The following is an 18270-nucleotide window of genomic DNA, read 5'->3' as shown; positions in this document are numbered from 1 at the left end:
ACTTTGCACTGTTAAGGGAACTGCTTTTCTAACACATGTATCCTTATCAAATTGAAATAAAAATTTAAATACATGAAATGGAAGGGAAGAAACTGTGTAGTCCGCCCTTAGTCTCCTAGCCCACATTTGTCTCTGTTTTCATGAGTGAGTTTCTCAAGCCAGGGGCACACGGCCAACCACTATTTGAAATGGCAAACATTCCAAAGGACACCTAACAGATTAGTGGGTGGAAAGCGAAGCGCCCGGGGGAGCGGACGACCTGAATTCCAGACGACGTCCGCTCCGCTCTCAATCCCCGTGTTGCCCTAAGCAGCCCCCTAAACTTTAGGTGCTTTTGTTTACTGCATTATGAGGGGACTGGGTCATTGCACATAGAGGAATTCAAATATGTGATTGTATTCACGCTTTGCATACTTAAATGCACAAATGTAAATAAAAAACAACAGCTGCAGATCCTATCACATTCACTTCGTCAGAAGTCGCCTTCTCCTCCCCTTGCCTAAGACACTCGTGGGCCTTCGGAGGCGGATCCGGGCGGGGCTTCTCCGAGCGCCGCAGAAGTCGGGGTGTGCAGGGACGGGCTGTAAACATGGGGAGGCCCGCACACTGGCCCCTGCGCAGTCCCTAACCGTTCCTAATTCGGGGCGGCCCCGCGCACCAGCCAGCGCTCCGCGGGCCCCGCCACCTGTTCTGGGCAGCCAATGGGCGCGCGTGGGGGCGACCCGGGCGGGGCGAGGCTACAAAAGGCGCGTGCGGCGCGCCCCGACACCCGCTGCGGGCGCACTCCTGGGAGGTCGGACACACGCGGCCCAGCGCCGGGACCATTGGGCTCCGGGACCAGCCGGGCGCGGAGCGATGCTACGGGTGCGGTGTCTGCGCGGTGGGAGCCGCGGCGCCGAGGCTGTGCACTACATCGGGTCTCGGGTGCGTGCGCCGCCAGCCTTCTTCCTTCGCTTTCCCCAGCCAGCATTGTTAGACCACGTCTCTTCTAGTCTCCCTTAGAAGCTCGGCTTCCAGAGCCTTTGCTGGCGGCAGGGAGCTTGATGGTATCCCCGCTGGGGCCACACCCTGTGGACACAGTGGCTCTCTGCGTCTGGGGCTGCGGTGGCCGTTAGCTCAGGGGGTGCCACCCTCCCCAGCCGGACCTCGATTTGCTCCACGGATCTTGCGTCCCGGAGTGAGGGAGTGGGACGACAACTAACACATTTTAGTAAAAGGGTGGTGTTATTGGGGTTCATTGTCTTGGGTGGGCAAACGTCTGGGGTGGATGGACGGGAAAAGAGGCAACGTGTGAATCGGCGACGGAGAGGGAGCAAGCAGGCCCACTCCCAAGTGTAACATGGAGTCCTGAGTTTCCAGAGGAGTTGGAGCGAGTTCGGTCTGCACGCAGGGTTTCTGCTGGTCCCGCCCTCGGCTCCCCTGGTTTGTGAGCGCGAGCCTGCAGACCCTTGCTACGTAGCTCCTAAAACAGGAATAGCAGGGCAGTTTGGCTCCCCGCAGCAAATGGTTCCATAACAGCTGTCACTGTCCCCACCCTGCCTTCCCCTCTTGCCTCCTTCCTAAGGCTTTTAACGGAGTGGGATAGAGATTTGGACTTGAGATTGGCTCTCTGAGTGAGGGGCTCTCCCTGCTCTAGATTTTTATAGGCCCTGCGTTTTCAAAAGGCTGTTTTGGAGTTCTTAGATTTCCTTTCTAGTTGTTTAAATTTGTGCTTGGGTTAATCATTATTTTGGCTAGGGGACTGTGGACGATCTGTAAAATGGAGCAGATGGCATTTGGTCATTCTCAGTATTGAAGTGCCAAAGAATGTGAAGTGTCAGCGATGAAAAAATTTTTCGTTTGGAGCTGATTATTCTGAAAGATAATGTCCTTTACATATTTTCAATTGGGAAAAAAAAATCTAATATTGGTAACCTTTGTTTGATACCAAAGGGAAAAAGAAACATGCAGCAGCTTTCCATGGTTTTCTGGGAAGAGGGTGACCCATCACCTGCCGAAGTGTTGCTTAAAGTTTGATTTCAGAAAACCATTCTGAGATATAAATGGGGGGGTGTAAGGTCTTTGGGGACAAAATCTTCTAAGGGGTTTTAAAGAATTATGCCACTTAGCATAACATATCAGACGATAATGTGTACATAAATAGAAAGGTAAAACTCACCTGTAACCCCACTATCCACTCATAAACTAATATCTTGGTTTACACTCTCCAAAAGGATTTTAAATGTCTCGCTATGTTATCCTGGGTTTCCATCCCACCTCCATTTCCCCCTCCCCATGAAGTACTGTATAGGACTACGCAATAATCTTTTCTTTGTTCTTGGAAGCTTGGAAGAACCTTAACAGGATGGGTGCAGCGAACTTTCCAGAGCACCCAGGCAGCTACGGCTTCTTCCCGGAGTTCCTGTGCAGCCGATGACAAGGCCACTGATCCTCTGCCCAAGAACTGCCCGGTCTCCTCATACAACGAATGGGACCCCTTAGAGGAAGTGATAGTGGGCAGAGCAGAAAACGCCTGTGTTCCACCATTCACCGTGGAGGTGAAGGTAAAACAAGGGTGTTCACATGTCTGAAGCAGGTTGATGCCGCACCTTCTGCCTTGGCTCCCACTTTCTCCTCTGTAACTGCTTCCACGTTAGCTTACTACAGAGGCCCCAAATCCAGTGGTTGATTTTAAGTTATCTTCTTTGGCATCTCTGCAGTATTCAGTACTATTGACACAAATGATAACTCCTTCCTTTGGATTCTGAGAGACTCCTTTCTGGGGATATTATATTTGTTCTCTAGCTAGTCCTCACATCTTTCTTCACTGTCTGTTGTGTTGAAGTTGAACAGCATTTCACTTTTGGCCCTCTTCTGTTATGTAGCTGTTCTCAAAGCTTCAAATCCCACCTCCACTCTGGTCCAGATTTCTCTCCTGAACTCTGTCCAGATCTGCACGTCAAACTCCTTACTGCATTTTGCCACAGGACCTCACACTTGGCACACCTTGAATTCAATTGCCAGTCACTCTGCTAAACAGGACTGCCTTCACTTTTTCCTTTCAGTGTTTGGCATTCCTATTTACCCAAGCTGAAACACCAGAGTCATCTTTGATTTCTCTTTCAGTCGCATCCTCCACGTGCATTCTCCAGGATCTAACAAGCCTTTTGTCAAAATGAGCCTTGCCTCCAGGCCTCTGCTGCTGCTTTAGGACACGGTCTACTGCCTGGACTAGTACAGTTCATGCCTAACGGGTCTCCCCCTGTTGCTCTTCTTTCCATACCGCCTTCTAAAATTTGATCATGTCACTCATCTTGCTCTTATCACTCCTCTATTTTCCACTACCTACACACACACACACACACATTTAGGATAAAGTCCTCATGGTCTTCAAGATCCTTCACAATCTGGCTCGTGTTTGCCTTTTCAGGATTCCCCATTTCACCCACTGATTCATTTAGAGATGTGTTCGTATGACAGGTTAGCAGATGTTCATCCCGGTTTAGGTCTCTCTCACCTCCAATATTTCACCCTGGTTTTCAGCAGACTGTGTAAGATAACCATGTAAGCAGCCAAACTAGACTACGCACTGTTCCCCAAACGAGCCTCATGCCTTCACTCCTCCCTAGGTCTCTTCCACCCATCTTTCCTGCACTCCTCTTACTACCACCGAGTACCAATGGCACTTTCCACAAGGCCTTAGAGGATTTCCCTGTAACAAGTGATACCTCCCTTTTTAAAAACTCCTAGTGTCCTTCATTTGTAATATTCTGCCGCCAGGGCCTCCATGGGTTGGTGTTCAAGTTTTATACTGCATAAGGATCCCATATCTAAGGGACCGCTATTAACATTGTAGACACAGCCTTAGCTTCCATTAATAATGGGTTACAAATGTATCTGCAGTGAACTTAAGTTCTCCTGAAATATTTACATTTGTATTTATAACGTGGATTGAGGAAATAAGTTGTTCCATAATTGTCATCAGCATCAGCAAAGTTGCCTACCTTGTAGAAGGGCTCTAGAGGTATTAGCACAAAATAACCTAGCATTTAGAGAGATGCAATGTCACACAGAAACAAGTATCTTATGCTAATCAATTGATAAGGCAATTAAAATGAAGTGCCAGGAGAACTAAGGAAAAAGCAATGACCAAGTGCTGAATAGTTAGCAAGTCTTCTTGAAGAAAATTATTCTTCAGTTAGAACTTGAAGACAGAATAACAGAAAAAGTAATAACTTCTAATTATTCTGAAACTACCTTTGGTTCTGGTATTTGAAATTTGATGAACAGGTTAATTTATATGTTATCCACATGTTTTAAAAGGCATGATCTTTTTTTAGGTCTTTTCTTGAAAAGATGTCCCATCCCCTATCCATTTTAATTGGGTGAAATTAAATGTAAAATTCAGGCAACAGTTTATCCTCCTACTTGTCTTTAAAAGTATTGAGTTTTATACCATGTGATCTTATGGAATCAGAATTCTCAGACATTATTTTGAGGTTTTTTGTCCCTTGATTTATAACTTGAGACATTGTAATTTCACGGACTTATGGGAAGTGTACATGATGAAGTCAGGAGACCAGGATTGAATTAGGTGCCATGTTTCCCTGAAAATAAGACCTAGCCTGACAATCAGCTCTCATGCATGTTTTGGAGCAAAAATTAATATAGGACCTGGTCTCATATTTTGGTAAAATAAGATGGTCTTATATTAATTTTTTCTCCAAAAGAGCTGATTGTCCAGCTAGATCTTATTTTCAGGGAAACACAGTATTTGATAAAGCTTGTTAGCTAGTCTCAGTTAATCAGCTCTTTGACCTTGTGCAAGGTTTCACAAATTTCTGGGCCTCAATAAAATGAAGATATTAAAAAGTTTGCTATTTACCTATCAAGATTAAATATAAAGGTAAAAGTTTACATGTTAAGTATTTTAAAGGACAAACCATAACTCATAGTTGTATGGACCCAGTTTATTAATTACATTAAAAGTACACTGGGGATGTAATGGTTGTGGATAATAGTAGCGTTAGCAGTATTGATTTCATTCGTTTGTGTGGTTATTTCTGCTTCATGCCATATACTGAACTAGATATTGAGGGAGAGGAAAGTAATTCTAAGACATGCATGGCCCCTGGAAGGCAAGGCCTTACCTTCTAGTTGGAGGAAAATGACACAGATGTATTAATCAGTTTTGGGAACAATGAAAGATAAAACAATATAGTGAACTGTTTATATGCTAATTAAAGCATAAAATATGATGAAAGTGCTAGAGAAATTTTATGGGAATGAGGAACACAGATATCAGGAAGCACAGTTTTTAAAAGCTACCTGGCTGCTTTTTTTCTGCAAAACATAGTAAATACTTTCCACCAAATATATTCCTTTTGTTCTGCTTTTGTCCTTTTTTTTTTTATTTAATGGGGCATATTGGGGAACACTATGTTTCTCCAGGGCCCATCGTTGTCCTTCAATCAATCTAGTTGTGGAGAGCGCAGCCCAGCGCCAAGTCCAGTCTCCGTTTTCAGTCTTCAGTTGCAGGGGGCACAGCCCACCATCTCATGGGGGAATTGAACTGACAATCTTGTTGAGAGCTCACCCTCTAACCAACTGAGCCATCGGGCCAGCCGCTTTTGTCTTTTTTAATAAAGCCCGTGATAAAGGACCTTATATAAAATACAAAATCAATCTAAGTTAATGTAATATGTTTGCAGCTGGACAAATAAGAAATTTTACTGAGATTTCCTAGTCTTCCAAAAACAGTTTTGAAATCCATTTGGCAAAACACCCCCACCAAAAATTTTAGGTTCTGAAAGACTACAAAGTTTCTAGGAATGCAGCCACATCTCTGCAACATTATTAAAAACATCATATGCTAAGCATTTAATAATAGTGTTTTTTATCTTGCAGACGCTTGGTAAATGATTACTAACTCATTTAGCAGGGTTATAAAGGAAACGTAAATAGTTACCAAGTATCCCTTGGAAAATGTAATGTGCCCTGACCATTAAGGACTTTGTCCAACCTTAGAATGTGAGCTATACAAGGAAACTCACACTTGTTCAAACAACTTTTTTCTCCCAGGGAAGCTTATATTTATCAAGGCATGCTGCACTCTGCACAGTCACACAGGATACTTTGGAATGTGCCCGGCAAGACACCATGGCTGTAACCCATGGCTGGGTTACATGCATCTGCTGTAACCCAGTGTTAAATTGTCAAAGGCTTCTTGTCCCTCCGTGGACTGTAAGAGATGTGCGTGGCATGAGAAGGAGGAAGTGGTGAATGGATGTAGTACCAGGATGTGTCTGAGAGGAATATAAAGAGTCATTATTATCCTCTCCTTCTGGTTGCTGCTGCAGGACTTCCGAGGCGTAGAAAACAGTGGAGGACTTTTGTTTTTTAAGAGTGGACTGATCTTAAAAAGTACTCAAAATTTTAAGCTGATAACATTTTTCGTGGGCCAGAAATTGAGCCTGTTGTTTGCCTATAGGTCTTCAAAAGTAAAGCAACTCATAATTTAGAGGGGTCAGCAAACTTTATCTGTTTGGGATCAGATAATAAATATTTCAGATTTTGCAGACCATAAGGTCTCTGTCACAGCTCCTCAACTCTGCCATTGTAGTGCAAAAGCAACTATAATGATATAAGGAAATATTTTTTAAATACCTGCTTGAAACATTTTTTAGAAACTTAAAATATATACATGTACATTGCTTTGCCACTTTTTAATGAAGGTCCAAGGCTTTTTCTTAGCATTTCGATCTTCTCATTGGAATTCTGCTTTATCTATCTTGATAAATTACATCCATATGCATCACCTACATTTCCCAGTGTATTTCTTTAAATTGAGAACTTAGCTACATGCAAAATAATATCAATGAAGAATCCTTCTAGATTTTTATACTTTTGGAAAATGGATATTTTACAGTTGTACCTATCCTGATTCAACAGTAATTTTTAGCAAATTGAGCCTTTTTTAAAGCATTCCACTGTTGTCCATTCAATTGTCTTTTAAAATGCATATAACTCTTGGTCACTTTCTGTCGTGTCCCGTGCAACAAAGGCAGTGGGGGTGCGAGACGGGGCGGTTTGGGTTAAGTTTTTAAGAAAGAAACAAACAGAGACTTAATGCTATTAAATCTATCCGAAGGCCAGGGGTCTCTCAGTCTCCGAATAAAGCCGACTGGAAGCTTTTATTGATGAGTATGCAAGGGAGTAGCAGTGTTTTTTTTGGCACAGTCTGTGAGACTCACTTATCACATTATAGAAACATCCCAAGCCAATTATTTTAATCTTTAAACTAGCCGAAGTAAATTAGCCGAAGTACAAGGTCCCACAATATCTTACCTAAGGTATATATCTTCTCAATGTCAAGTCTCTCATATATTAGAGATAACTGGTCTTTGTTCTCCTCATTATTTCTCTAACAAACAGCTGCGAGGGAAAAGCCAGAGCCGGCAACAGACTTTCCCAAGCAGGGGGAAGGGGAGGTAAGGCCCTTTCCCATATTTGTCTAAGGCAGCTCATTGGGGGTCCCCACTCAGTTCTGCCTGGCTTAGGTTGTATCTCCCGTGAGATATCTTACCGGTCTTTGGCTGCAAACCATCTTTTGGGGACCAGACAGAGAGACATAAGGTGTACACACAAGGATGGAACAGAGTCCCAGAAAGGCACAATCTCACAGACTCTTCTTTCCTTAAGGAAAGACATGGAGGAACAGTTGGCTAGGCTGTTGTGCGACTACAACTTTCTAAATGTTAAGCTTTTTTTTAGCTACTAAATATTTGTGAATTCATCTGTCAGGTCACTTTCTTCTATGGCATAAGGACCTGCAGCAATATGAGAGCCTGGATGGATTGGGGACAGGAAAGGTGTGGTGGGGTAAGACGCATTGGCAGGGGAGGGTAGGAAGTACCAAAGGCAGACTTGCACCACCTCACAATTCTGCCTCGTGGTAATTCTGTTGGATGGGGAAAATCAATAATGGGCTTTCAAGGAAAACAAAGCATGTATGAGAGCATATCCCTAACCTTTAAGGAGGCATGTCCTGTTTTCCTACAAAAATATCATAAAGTGCTGTTCTAGATAGAATTCTGGGATGTATGGGTAGCTCGTGGTTTTATCTTAGTATAGGTGTGCTTTTATTCTATTCTCTTAGACTATTTCGTTTGTTCTCTTACTATGCTTCCCCAAAAATAAGACCTAGCCAGACAATCAGCTCTAATGCGTCTTTTGGAGTAAAAATTAATTTAAGACTCTGTCTTATTTACTGTAAGACCCAGTCTTATATAATATAACATAATATAACACTGGATCTCACATTAATTTTTGCTCCAAAGGATGCATTAGAGCTGATTGACTGGCTAGGTCTTATTTTCGGGGAAACACGGTATTTGGTTTCATTGAGACTAACAGGAGCACCCATCTCTTGTTTTGTCTATGAAGCATGTAAAAACTGTCCCAAGAGGATTCCAGGCCTCTTGGAGAGTAGACATGCTGCGAGTGGTAGAACATGAGATCTCAGACAGAAGAAACAAAAAGGTCTTAAAACATCAAGGGGATTTAGAGTTCTTCACTCAACAAATATTGAATGTCTGCCCAGAGGGGCACTGGGCTCAGTGCTGGGGGTCAATACTGGACAAGACATGGTCTTAGTCTCAATTCTGTTAAGTTATATAAATCATGGGGCACTGCCTATGAACCTATCATGAGTTATATTTTTCTCCTGTAAGTTTTCACTTACTTTCTCCTGCTTCTAGGCCAACACATATGAAAAATATTGGCCATTTTACCAGAAGCATGGAGGCCATTATTTTCCCAAAGATCATTTGAAAAAGGCTGTTGCTGAAATTGAAGAAATGTGCAATATTTTAAAAATGGAAGGAGTGACAGTGAGGCGGCCTGACACCATTGACTGGTCGTTAAAGTATAAAACTCCTGATTTTGAGTCTACGGGTAAGTGATATCAGATACCTAAGCTGCTAGTGTCTTAATTTTTAATTTCTTAATGTATAAGGAGAAAACTGTTAATTTCTCAGTGATTCCTTTTGTTTTAATAATCCTTTAAAACTTTAAAGATTATTTAGGAACAGTTTGGTTCTTTTGATATGATTAAGATGTACACATTCAAAACTCCATTGTAAACCTGAAATCTCTGCAAGAGATGCAGTTTTTCTAAACTTTATGGTAATTTTCTCATATAAGAACAGCAGATTCTATTAAATTTTCCTCAAGAACAGAAGTTAAGAGAGGAACAGAAACATTCCCATTTTTTTACCTGACACTGCTACAAGATTGTTCTTATGCCTGAGTTCAGTGTTCTAATTTATTGTTCTAGAAGCGATCCTTGGCCCAATTTTTATCTGGTGGTACTGATGTTCCCTGAAGAACTCTGTTTCTGTGTAGCAATAAAAGTTTATAAAAGGTGAAAACTTGGTGGTTCAAGACCGTTTTGAACAAGGACCTTATTGTTTCTTTTTCTTTTCTCTCTTTTTTTTTCTGTTTGGCTTCAGCATCCTCACACAGAATTCATGTTAACAATCTAGTACCTTGTTTCCCTGAAAATAAGACCTAGCTGGACAATCAGCTCTAATTCATCTTTTGGAGCAAAAATTAATATAAGACCCAGTCTTATTTTACTATAATATAAGACCCAGTATTACATTACATTATGTTATATTATATAAGACCAGGTCTTACAGTAAAATAAGACCGGGTCTTATATTAATTTTTGCTCCAAAAGATGCAGTAGAGTGATTGTCCGGCTAGGTCTTATTTTCGGGGAAACACAGTATGTATCATTAAATATTTTTTCCATTTGCACATAATTATGTACTATCACATGTACAGATTTTCTGTAATTTTTTTTTTTTTTTACCGAAAAATGGGATTGTACTATGTAGACATGTCTGTCTTGGAAATTAGCCTTACTGAGGTTGTGGAACTTTTTGGTCGGACAGGTTTATATGGTGCAATGCCTCGAGACATCCTGATAGTTGTGGGGAACGAGATTATCGAGGCTCCCATGGCATGGCGTGCTCGCTTCTTTGAGTACCGCGCATACCGATCAATTATCAAAGACTACTTCCACCGTGGTGCCAAGTGGACAACAGCTCCTAAGCCCACAATGGCTGATGAACTTTATGACCAGGTAGGTCCCTAATTATAGGCGAGCATATTAGTAACTTTTGTAAATAATCCACAGAGGGTGAGATGAAGATTCTCAGTTACCTTGTATTTGTTAATGCATTTCAGAAACTGAGAGCCTCACCTACTTTTTTAAAAAATGATTGTTCTATGATGAAGAATAAATGATACTGTGATACTAATAGTGATAATAGCTAACACTTATTCGGTGCTTATTCTGTGCCAGGTCTTGAGCTCAGTGCTTTCTTTACATCCTTAGTCCTGTTTCTACATCACAATACCCCCATGAAGGAGTAGTATCATTCTATTACTGGGAGGAAAACTTGCCTAAAGGCACACAGCTGTTCGTTACTAGAGACAGAAAAATCTCTAGGCTGAACTCCATTATCTTCTTTTAGAAAAAGAGTTTGGTCTACAAGCCAAATCCAGAGTAAACAGAGGTATATTAGTAGATCCCTTACTATTTGATCATTTATAAAAAGAATCAAAAAATCAAAATGTCTTCTAGGGGTGTAAAGACAGAAATAAGTAATAAATTCATTCCACCACACCCGATCAAATTTGGCAGGGGAAGCATGGCATCTCATTTTATGGTAAGAGTTAGGCTCAGGACCAAATGCCTTTTCTAAAAGAACAGACTGACTTCATCTTGTTGACTTTCAATATTGTAGGTAGTAGCTACATAAATCAGTGTATGGGGTCACGGAATATTTTCAGAATCATTACTGCCTCTGTACCACTTGCTTCTAAGTATCAGGAAATTGCTGTCATGCCTAGTTTTTAAATTTTTATTTTTTTTGGTTTGGTTAGCATGGACCTACATTCTCCCCATGAATATTTTAGTCGAGAAAAGGGTAGCAGTATTTTTGGAAATGATATCTTTAAGCTAATTTTCTGAGTAGTGAATGTCCTGTAAATAATTTCCTCATGAACCAATGCACTGTGTGTGTTCATTCTTGTTCCAATTAGGATTACCCCATTTATTCTGTAGAAGACAGACACAAATTGGCTGCTCAGGGAAAATTTGTGACAACTGAGTTCGAGCCATGCTTTGATGCTGCTGACTTCATTCGAGCTGGAAGAGATATTTTTGCACAGAGAAGCCAGGTTGATAAAGACTGCCTCTGAAATTTCACACTTTATTGCTGTATTTTCAATTTCCAAATTAAAATTCTTTCATCCTATTTTTAGTTATCTAAAGATAGAAACAAATCTTTATAGCGTTATGTCTTCCTTTTATTTTCAGGTTACAAACTACCTGGGCATTGAATGGATGCGTAGGCATCTTGCTCCAGACTACAGAGTACATATCATCTCCTTTAAAGACCCCAATCCAATGCATATCGATGCTACCTTCAATATCATTGGACCTGGTCTTGTGCTTTCCAACCCTGACCGACCATGTCACCAGGTAAGGGAGTTCTTAGGACTCTGCAAAAGTAATAGAGTCTAGCAACTGAAGTAATTTCCCCTTTATTCTAAGCACTTCCATGCTTCCTAATGTTTCTAAATGACAAATTCAGCAACGTTCAACATTATTATGATCAAAAATTGGATTACTTATGCTATATTTACTACAAGATGTCCAACACTCAGAAATATAAAGTGTATCAGACTTTGGCTGCTTGCTGCTGCCAAAGCATCAAGTTTTTGCCGTTGTGTATGTTTCTGTCAGAGTCATTTTACAGTAGTTCCCCCTTATCTGTGGGGGAATATGTTGCAAGACCCCCTGTGGATGCCAAAAACCTATAGTATGGAACCTTATATATACTGCTTTTTCCTGTACACACTTGTACATACCTATAATAAAGCTTAATTTATAAATTGGGCACAGTAAAAAATTAACAACAATAACTAATAATAAAATAGAACAATTATAATGACATAATAAAAGTTAAGTGAATGTGATATCTCTGTCTCTCTGTCTCTCTGTCTCTCTGTCTCTCTCTCTCTCTCTCTCTCTCTCTCTCTTTCTCTCTCTCTCTCTGTCTTTCTCTTGAAATACCTGGAATTTTCCATTTAATATTTTTGGACCCTGGTTGATCATGGGTAACTAAAACCATGGAAAGCAATACTGTGGATAAGGGGAATTACTGTATCTCATAATTTGCAGCCAAGGTTCCACAGCAGCTAAATTGCAAACAAGAAGACCCCTGCGTGTCGAGAACAATGCAAGTGGGAAGTGAGTGTCTTCTTCCCTCTCCAGTGGGTCAGTGGGTCAGGCCTACTTTGACCAGCCCCACCCTGTGGGAGGAGCAGAGCCGCTGCACTGCAGCTGGTGTGTCACTTCTACCTGCTGCCCCCTACATCCAGTTGGGTGATGAATGATTTTTGTGTTATTTGCTAGGCTGCAGTACATCTTTTTAAAATCACTAATTTACCATGTGACTCTTTATTTTTAGCCCATGTATTTAGACCCAGTGATCACGATTATTTATTCATTTCATTTTAATATAATTCATTGATATAGGAAGTGGGTATGTGAGCATAGGGATGGCTAAGTTACAATAAATAGGTTACTAAGGACAATTATGGTTCTTTGGGAATACAACCCACATACGTCTTTATACCACGGTCATGGATACAAAGTGATAGACTATGAAGTGGATGCACTATGGGTCTGACACAGTCACATGCAGGGAACATCTTGTTTACAGTTCAGCTGCAGTGGAACCTTGGCTGCAAGTTATGAGACATAGTTATTCCTCTTATACATGGTTTTCTTAATACTAAAATAGTTAAGAAATATTTTCATTTTCTTTATTGAGAAATTCTCAAGGAAAGTGTCTTTGATATTTTATTTATTTATTTATTTATTTTATTAGTTTCAATTGACCTTTGGTATTTTAAAATCTCTGACCTGAGAAAAGCCAAGAATATTTTTTAAAGCTTTAACATTTCTGTTACTTTTTAACTTTAATCTGATAATCTGGGAATTTTATGTACATTTTTACTTAGGATTCCGATAAAATCATCCAAATGTCTTAAAATTTTAATTTCTTTATTTTGACAGTTGAGAAAACAGCTTCTAAAAAAGAATTAGTTATAAGGGCTATCAGAGACAAAGAGTAATAAAAATAATACATGTAGATTTAAGTCTCTTTGGTTTTTGTTTTCTTTTTTGGTCTTTCAGATTGATCTTTTCAAGAAAGCCGGATGGACCATAGTTACTCCTCCAAAACCAGTCATCCCAGATGGTATGTTTACTTTTATATACTCATAGATTAAAATGAGTACTTCAGTAACCCAGGATCTTTCCCCTATAAGCAGCACCCAAATTTTAGTAATTTAAAGAAAATATTTCCCCGGTAAGGAGTAAACTGGTGCTGGCACTATGGATATTAGAACAATACTAGACTCATGTTCACAACCTCTCCTTCCATAGAAAATGAAAGTGAGAAGATGGGAAAAATCAGTATATCACATAAAACAAGAAATGACTTTTTAAAGAAAATGAGGTGAAATCCAAATGTGTAATGAGTGTAGATTGATTCATAATATTTATAAATATAAATAAACTGTCTTAAGGTTAAAATAAAATTTCGCCGGGGAAGTGAACTACTGAAAGAATTGAACTGTCACTTTAATATTCTTCACTTTCAAATCCTTGCTTTAAACAAAAATGATAGATACGTGACTTAAAAATTGTGGCTGTTTTTAGATCACCCACTCTGGATGTCATCCAAATGGCTTTCCATGAATGTCTTAATGCTAGATGAAAAGCGTGTTATGGTGGATGCCAATGAAGTCCCGATTCAAAAGATGTTTGAAAATCTGGGTATGTACAATAAATGAAACATATTGTCATACATGGAAATATTAAATGAGAAGAACTGAACAAATGACACGCTAGGTCTGGTGTATGCTTTATCTCATTCCTTTTCTGTTCCGTTTAGAGATATTATTTCATAGATGGACAATATTTTTGTTTTCAACAGTCATAATCTGAAAAAGCTGGAGGTGCATTCCAGCTCCTCAGGCACCCGCTAGCAATTGTCTTGTACAACTTATCCAAACTCCTGGTGCCCATGTGTGGAGAACTACCCCTTTGTAGATGAGCATATAGATTATTCAGCCCTTTCACAAACAAGAAATTGTTGAGGGTCCTTTAAAGTAATTTAATTGTCATTACATATTTTAAAGGACTTACAAGGGTACAGATACAGAAGTGACTTGTATGTGTGATAAGCACAGTGAACAAAGTGGAATGCAATAGAGGGTATTACTCAACTTTGAACTACGAAGCAGAACTGGTGTTTACTTGGGTGGGAGTGTGCTTATCCTGATATTCAAAATTTAGACCAGTTATTCTAATACTATTGAGAAAAGTATTGAAAGAAAGGATTTTCATATGGCTGTTACATAGCGTACAGATGTATGATGATCACTCTTAATATACTTGACGAATCCTAAGTGTCAGATAAAGCCTGTAGTACACTTGTAATTGAGTCATGCTTTCATTTACATCTTATATTGCAGGTGTACTGCCCAGAAAAAATTATTTGACCCTTTGACACATCCCTCTTTAATGTAGTTTCAGTTCAAAAGGATTGGCCTTTCAGGTGTAGGTTGAGCCCAGTCTAATGATTTAACCCTTAACGCTGTGCTACATTTTTTGTGGGGTTTTTTGGTTTTTGTTTTTATTTTTGGCTTTCATTAAATAACCTAATTGCTTAGATTCCATTTCTTTGTCCATTAAGTTTTATTGTTTCTCAACTTAAAATATTATGGAGTACCAAAGATCTAATTTATCAGTTTGTTTATAAAAAAGTCTTTTCAGGCACAGAGAACTTGTTAAAGCAAACATTTTCAAGCACCTGAATTCTCTCCAATTCAGGATTAATATGAAACTAACAATCTGAATAAGATAAATACATCTGTCTATCAGGAAACATATGCTTGTGATTAGAAGCCCACTCCTTATCCCGCCCCACTCCTTACCTCTGTCCAATCCCTGTTCTTACTCTTCAGAGCCCTGCTCAGTCTCACTTTCTCAGGAAAGTCTTTCTAGATGCTCCTACTGCCTTCCCCTCCCTCAGCATACCAAAGGACCCTTTAGTGATTCTGTAGCTTATCTTTCTCCTCCAAATAATGGGTTCCCTGAGGAAGGAGAATAGATTTTCTTTTAAAAACCCCATTATGCCAAACACAACAGATTTTTTCTAAGTACTGTTGGATGACTGGACCATGCATGGCATAGCCACATCAATACAAATAGTGCCAGATTAAACTTATTAATTGTCTGAGTAGGTTTGGTACCTAGATAATGATATAGCCTAGATATTAAAATATGAGCTCTGTTCCATTGTTTTCTTAAGGTGGCTTGGTAAAGTTAATCATTTCAGATAAGTTCTATTTACATGTGAGTAGGTAAAGTCAACTTTTCAGGTTGGCTGAATTATACTTTTCCTCCTAAATTAGAAACAGTCTGACAAAATAGTTAAAGCATAATTCTAAAAGGCCTTGAAATTTTATCATTTTTGAACATTTGACATTTTATCAAATCTATCATTTTTGAACATTTGACATTTTATCAAATTTGATCAAATTTGATCATTTTTGAACATTTGACAGACACGTCTGCTCATCCTACCTATTGACTTGTGAATAGTCAATCGCACAAAATCGACTTCAGAGACTCTGATGACTTTTTTGTGAAGGTTTCATATTAGCGGTGGAATAGATCAGATGAAATATAATTGATAAAAATAAAATTGAAAGACTATCTTGGGTTGGGTTAGACTTAAGGATTCAAACCACAGGATTCCTACCCATCTTTAGGCTTACTGTCTATAGGAAAATCTTCATGTGAGTCTATCTAACTGGTCACATCTCTCTCTTTGGATGTAGGTATCAGTACCATTAAGGTTAACATCCGTAACGCCAATTCTCTGGGAGGAGGCTTCCACTGCTGGACCTGCGATGTCCGTCGCCGAGGTACCCTACAGTCCTACTTTGACTGACCACCTGCGATGGAGCTTGTGGCTTGGCCCAAATAAACCTAGGAAGCGTAGGGACAAGGTTCATTCACCTGCTTTAAAAAAGTGCATGAACTGTAGGGCTTTAAAGAATCATATCCTTAACAGGGGTCTTATGCCTGGTTTATTTTTATTCCTTTTATATAAGGGAAATAACTTGTGGTAGGTCTTACTCTCTACTCCTAAATTTATTTGCTATTTGGCTTCAAGCATAAAAACTTGGTGAATGCGTACCAAGACAAAAATTAATCGTTTGAGTAAGTTGGCCGCTAATATTTAACCATCTACCTCTGTTTTTTAATTTTCTTTCCAAAAGGCAGCTTGAACTGTTGGTCCTAATCTTCATTTTTTTTTCATTTTTTTTTTTTTACTTTTTCGCTAGTCCTGGAAATGTTTGTATCACTCCTTTTTTTCTGAATGAGAGAAAGACTTGGGATGTCTACAAATCTTAAGTAGAACCAGATAATTGTCTCTTTTTCTAATAAGTAATTTTGGTAATTTTTAATTTTTGTTTTTAAAAAAATAACCTAGACTATACAAACATTTAAATGAATTTTCCATAAATGTTTTTAATATTCTCATCTCAACACTGGTGGTGTTTGCTACTAAAACATCTCTTCATTCAACTTACCTCATTTCAAGTGATTTATTTTAATCTTTTTCTTCTTTGGCTAAAATTTTACAGAAATAGTGCAATAGGATATAACTATCAGTTTCCATCTCTAAATTATGATGTTTGGTATCTAGTGGATACATTGCATGTTTGGTAATCTAAGACTTGTTTACAGATATGCAAATTATTTAAAGTGCAAACTTTAAAAGCATTAAAAAAACTAATGGAGGTAAAACCTACATTCAATGTGAAATAATTTTAATGTTGAATACTGTACATGTATTTTTATTCTAATAAACTTGTGTTATGGAATGGATTTTATCAGAGTTTGGTGTCAATCTAATGGTTTTGAGCATAGGTAAATTAGAGGATGTAATGTAGCTCTTGAGACAGCATTCTGATCCTCTGAAATAATCAATGTTTGTCCCTAGTAGATAAAAATTTAAACCTAACCCTTGTATTTAGAAATGTTTAGCAAAATCAAATTTTATTTATTAATTTACTCATTCAAAAATATCTGAATGTCTTCTGAATATAAGGGATTCATCCTAGGCCTCAGAAAAGAGTCTAAATTCTCAAGACGCTAAATGTTTTGACTCATGAAAAATCTGCGGGGCGGAGGAGATGTACTTGAAAGTGAGTCAAGGGTTTTGACCATGCCCTTGCCAACACCTTTAACTCGTTTGTATCCTGGTATCCTTTTTCGTCTGCCACAGAAACACCTACACTTGAACTGAATCCTGCTTAAGAAATCTATACAATCATGTGGATTGGTGCACACTTGGGGTATATAGTCCCAGACCTAAATACCACTTGGCAATTCTGTTATGCACCCCTACACATTCTCCTCAGTGGCTATTCCAAACCTTCACTGTGTTCTCTTATCTAATCATATTATTTTATTTTTCACAGAGAAAATAGAGGCCATCAGGTTTCAGTTCCCTCAGCTTTTCTGCTCCAATCCCATAGAGATTTATCTGCATTTGCCTTCTCTGGTTAAAGTTCTTTCTCTCCTTGCTTTTATTAGCTAAGCTTTTAAAGAGAAAAGTCTGAACTTCATCTCATCACTTGCTTTTAATTATCAACCCTCTACAAAGAGACACTTCCTTCACCCCGGCAGAAAAACAGTCAAACCTTCTGACAAGGTCTATTGCACACAACTGTCCCTTGATTCTAATCTTTCTTCTCTTTCAGGAAATTGCTATATTAATTACCATATTTTTTATAACTCCAGCCTATGTGTGTGTGTTTTCCCTCAGCAAATAATCGTGCTCAAAATAATGTTCAAACAAAAACTATTCCTCTGGCAACTTCATTTTCCTTTACAGCTAAGCTTTCTGAAAGAATACATCTACTGACTCCACTGTTTCACCTTTTATTTATTCCTCAACCTCCTGCTATCTGATTTCTACCTTCTCACTGCAAAGTACTGATGATAAGTTGGACTTGACCTCTCAAGTGTCATTTCCAGTGGATACTATTCAGGCCTTACTGATCATTCCTTTGAATGTCTTTCCTCTTTCGGGTTTCTGTGATACCACTTTCTCCCATCGC

General features: G+C 39.2%; 1 protein-coding gene across 1 annotated transcript; it reads left to right on the top strand.

The window, feature by feature from the left end:
- The first annotated feature begins 562 nt into the window (after positions 1-562).
- Positions 563-17032, top strand: GATM (glycine amidinotransferase). Its single transcript, XM_081048895.1, has 9 exons — positions 563-924; positions 2325-2543; positions 8739-8934; positions 9939-10129; positions 11095-11232; positions 11372-11536; positions 13259-13322; positions 13787-13903; positions 15976-17032. The coding sequence occupies exons 1-9, from the start codon at positions 856-858 to the stop codon at positions 16086-16088; spliced, it is 1272 nt and encodes a 423-aa protein (XP_080905021.1). The 5' UTR covers positions 563-855; the 3' UTR covers positions 16089-17032.
- The last annotated feature ends 1238 nt before the right edge of the window (positions 17033-18270 follow it).

This window comes from Rhinolophus hipposideros (genome assembly GCF_964194185.1).
Source record: "Rhinolophus hipposideros genome assembly, chromosome: 5".
NCBI lineage: Eukaryota > Metazoa > Chordata > Mammalia > Chiroptera > Rhinolophidae > Rhinolophus > Rhinolophus hipposideros.
The sequence above is the reverse complement of the archived record's forward strand: the minus strand, read 5'-3'. Positions and strand labels throughout refer to the sequence as shown.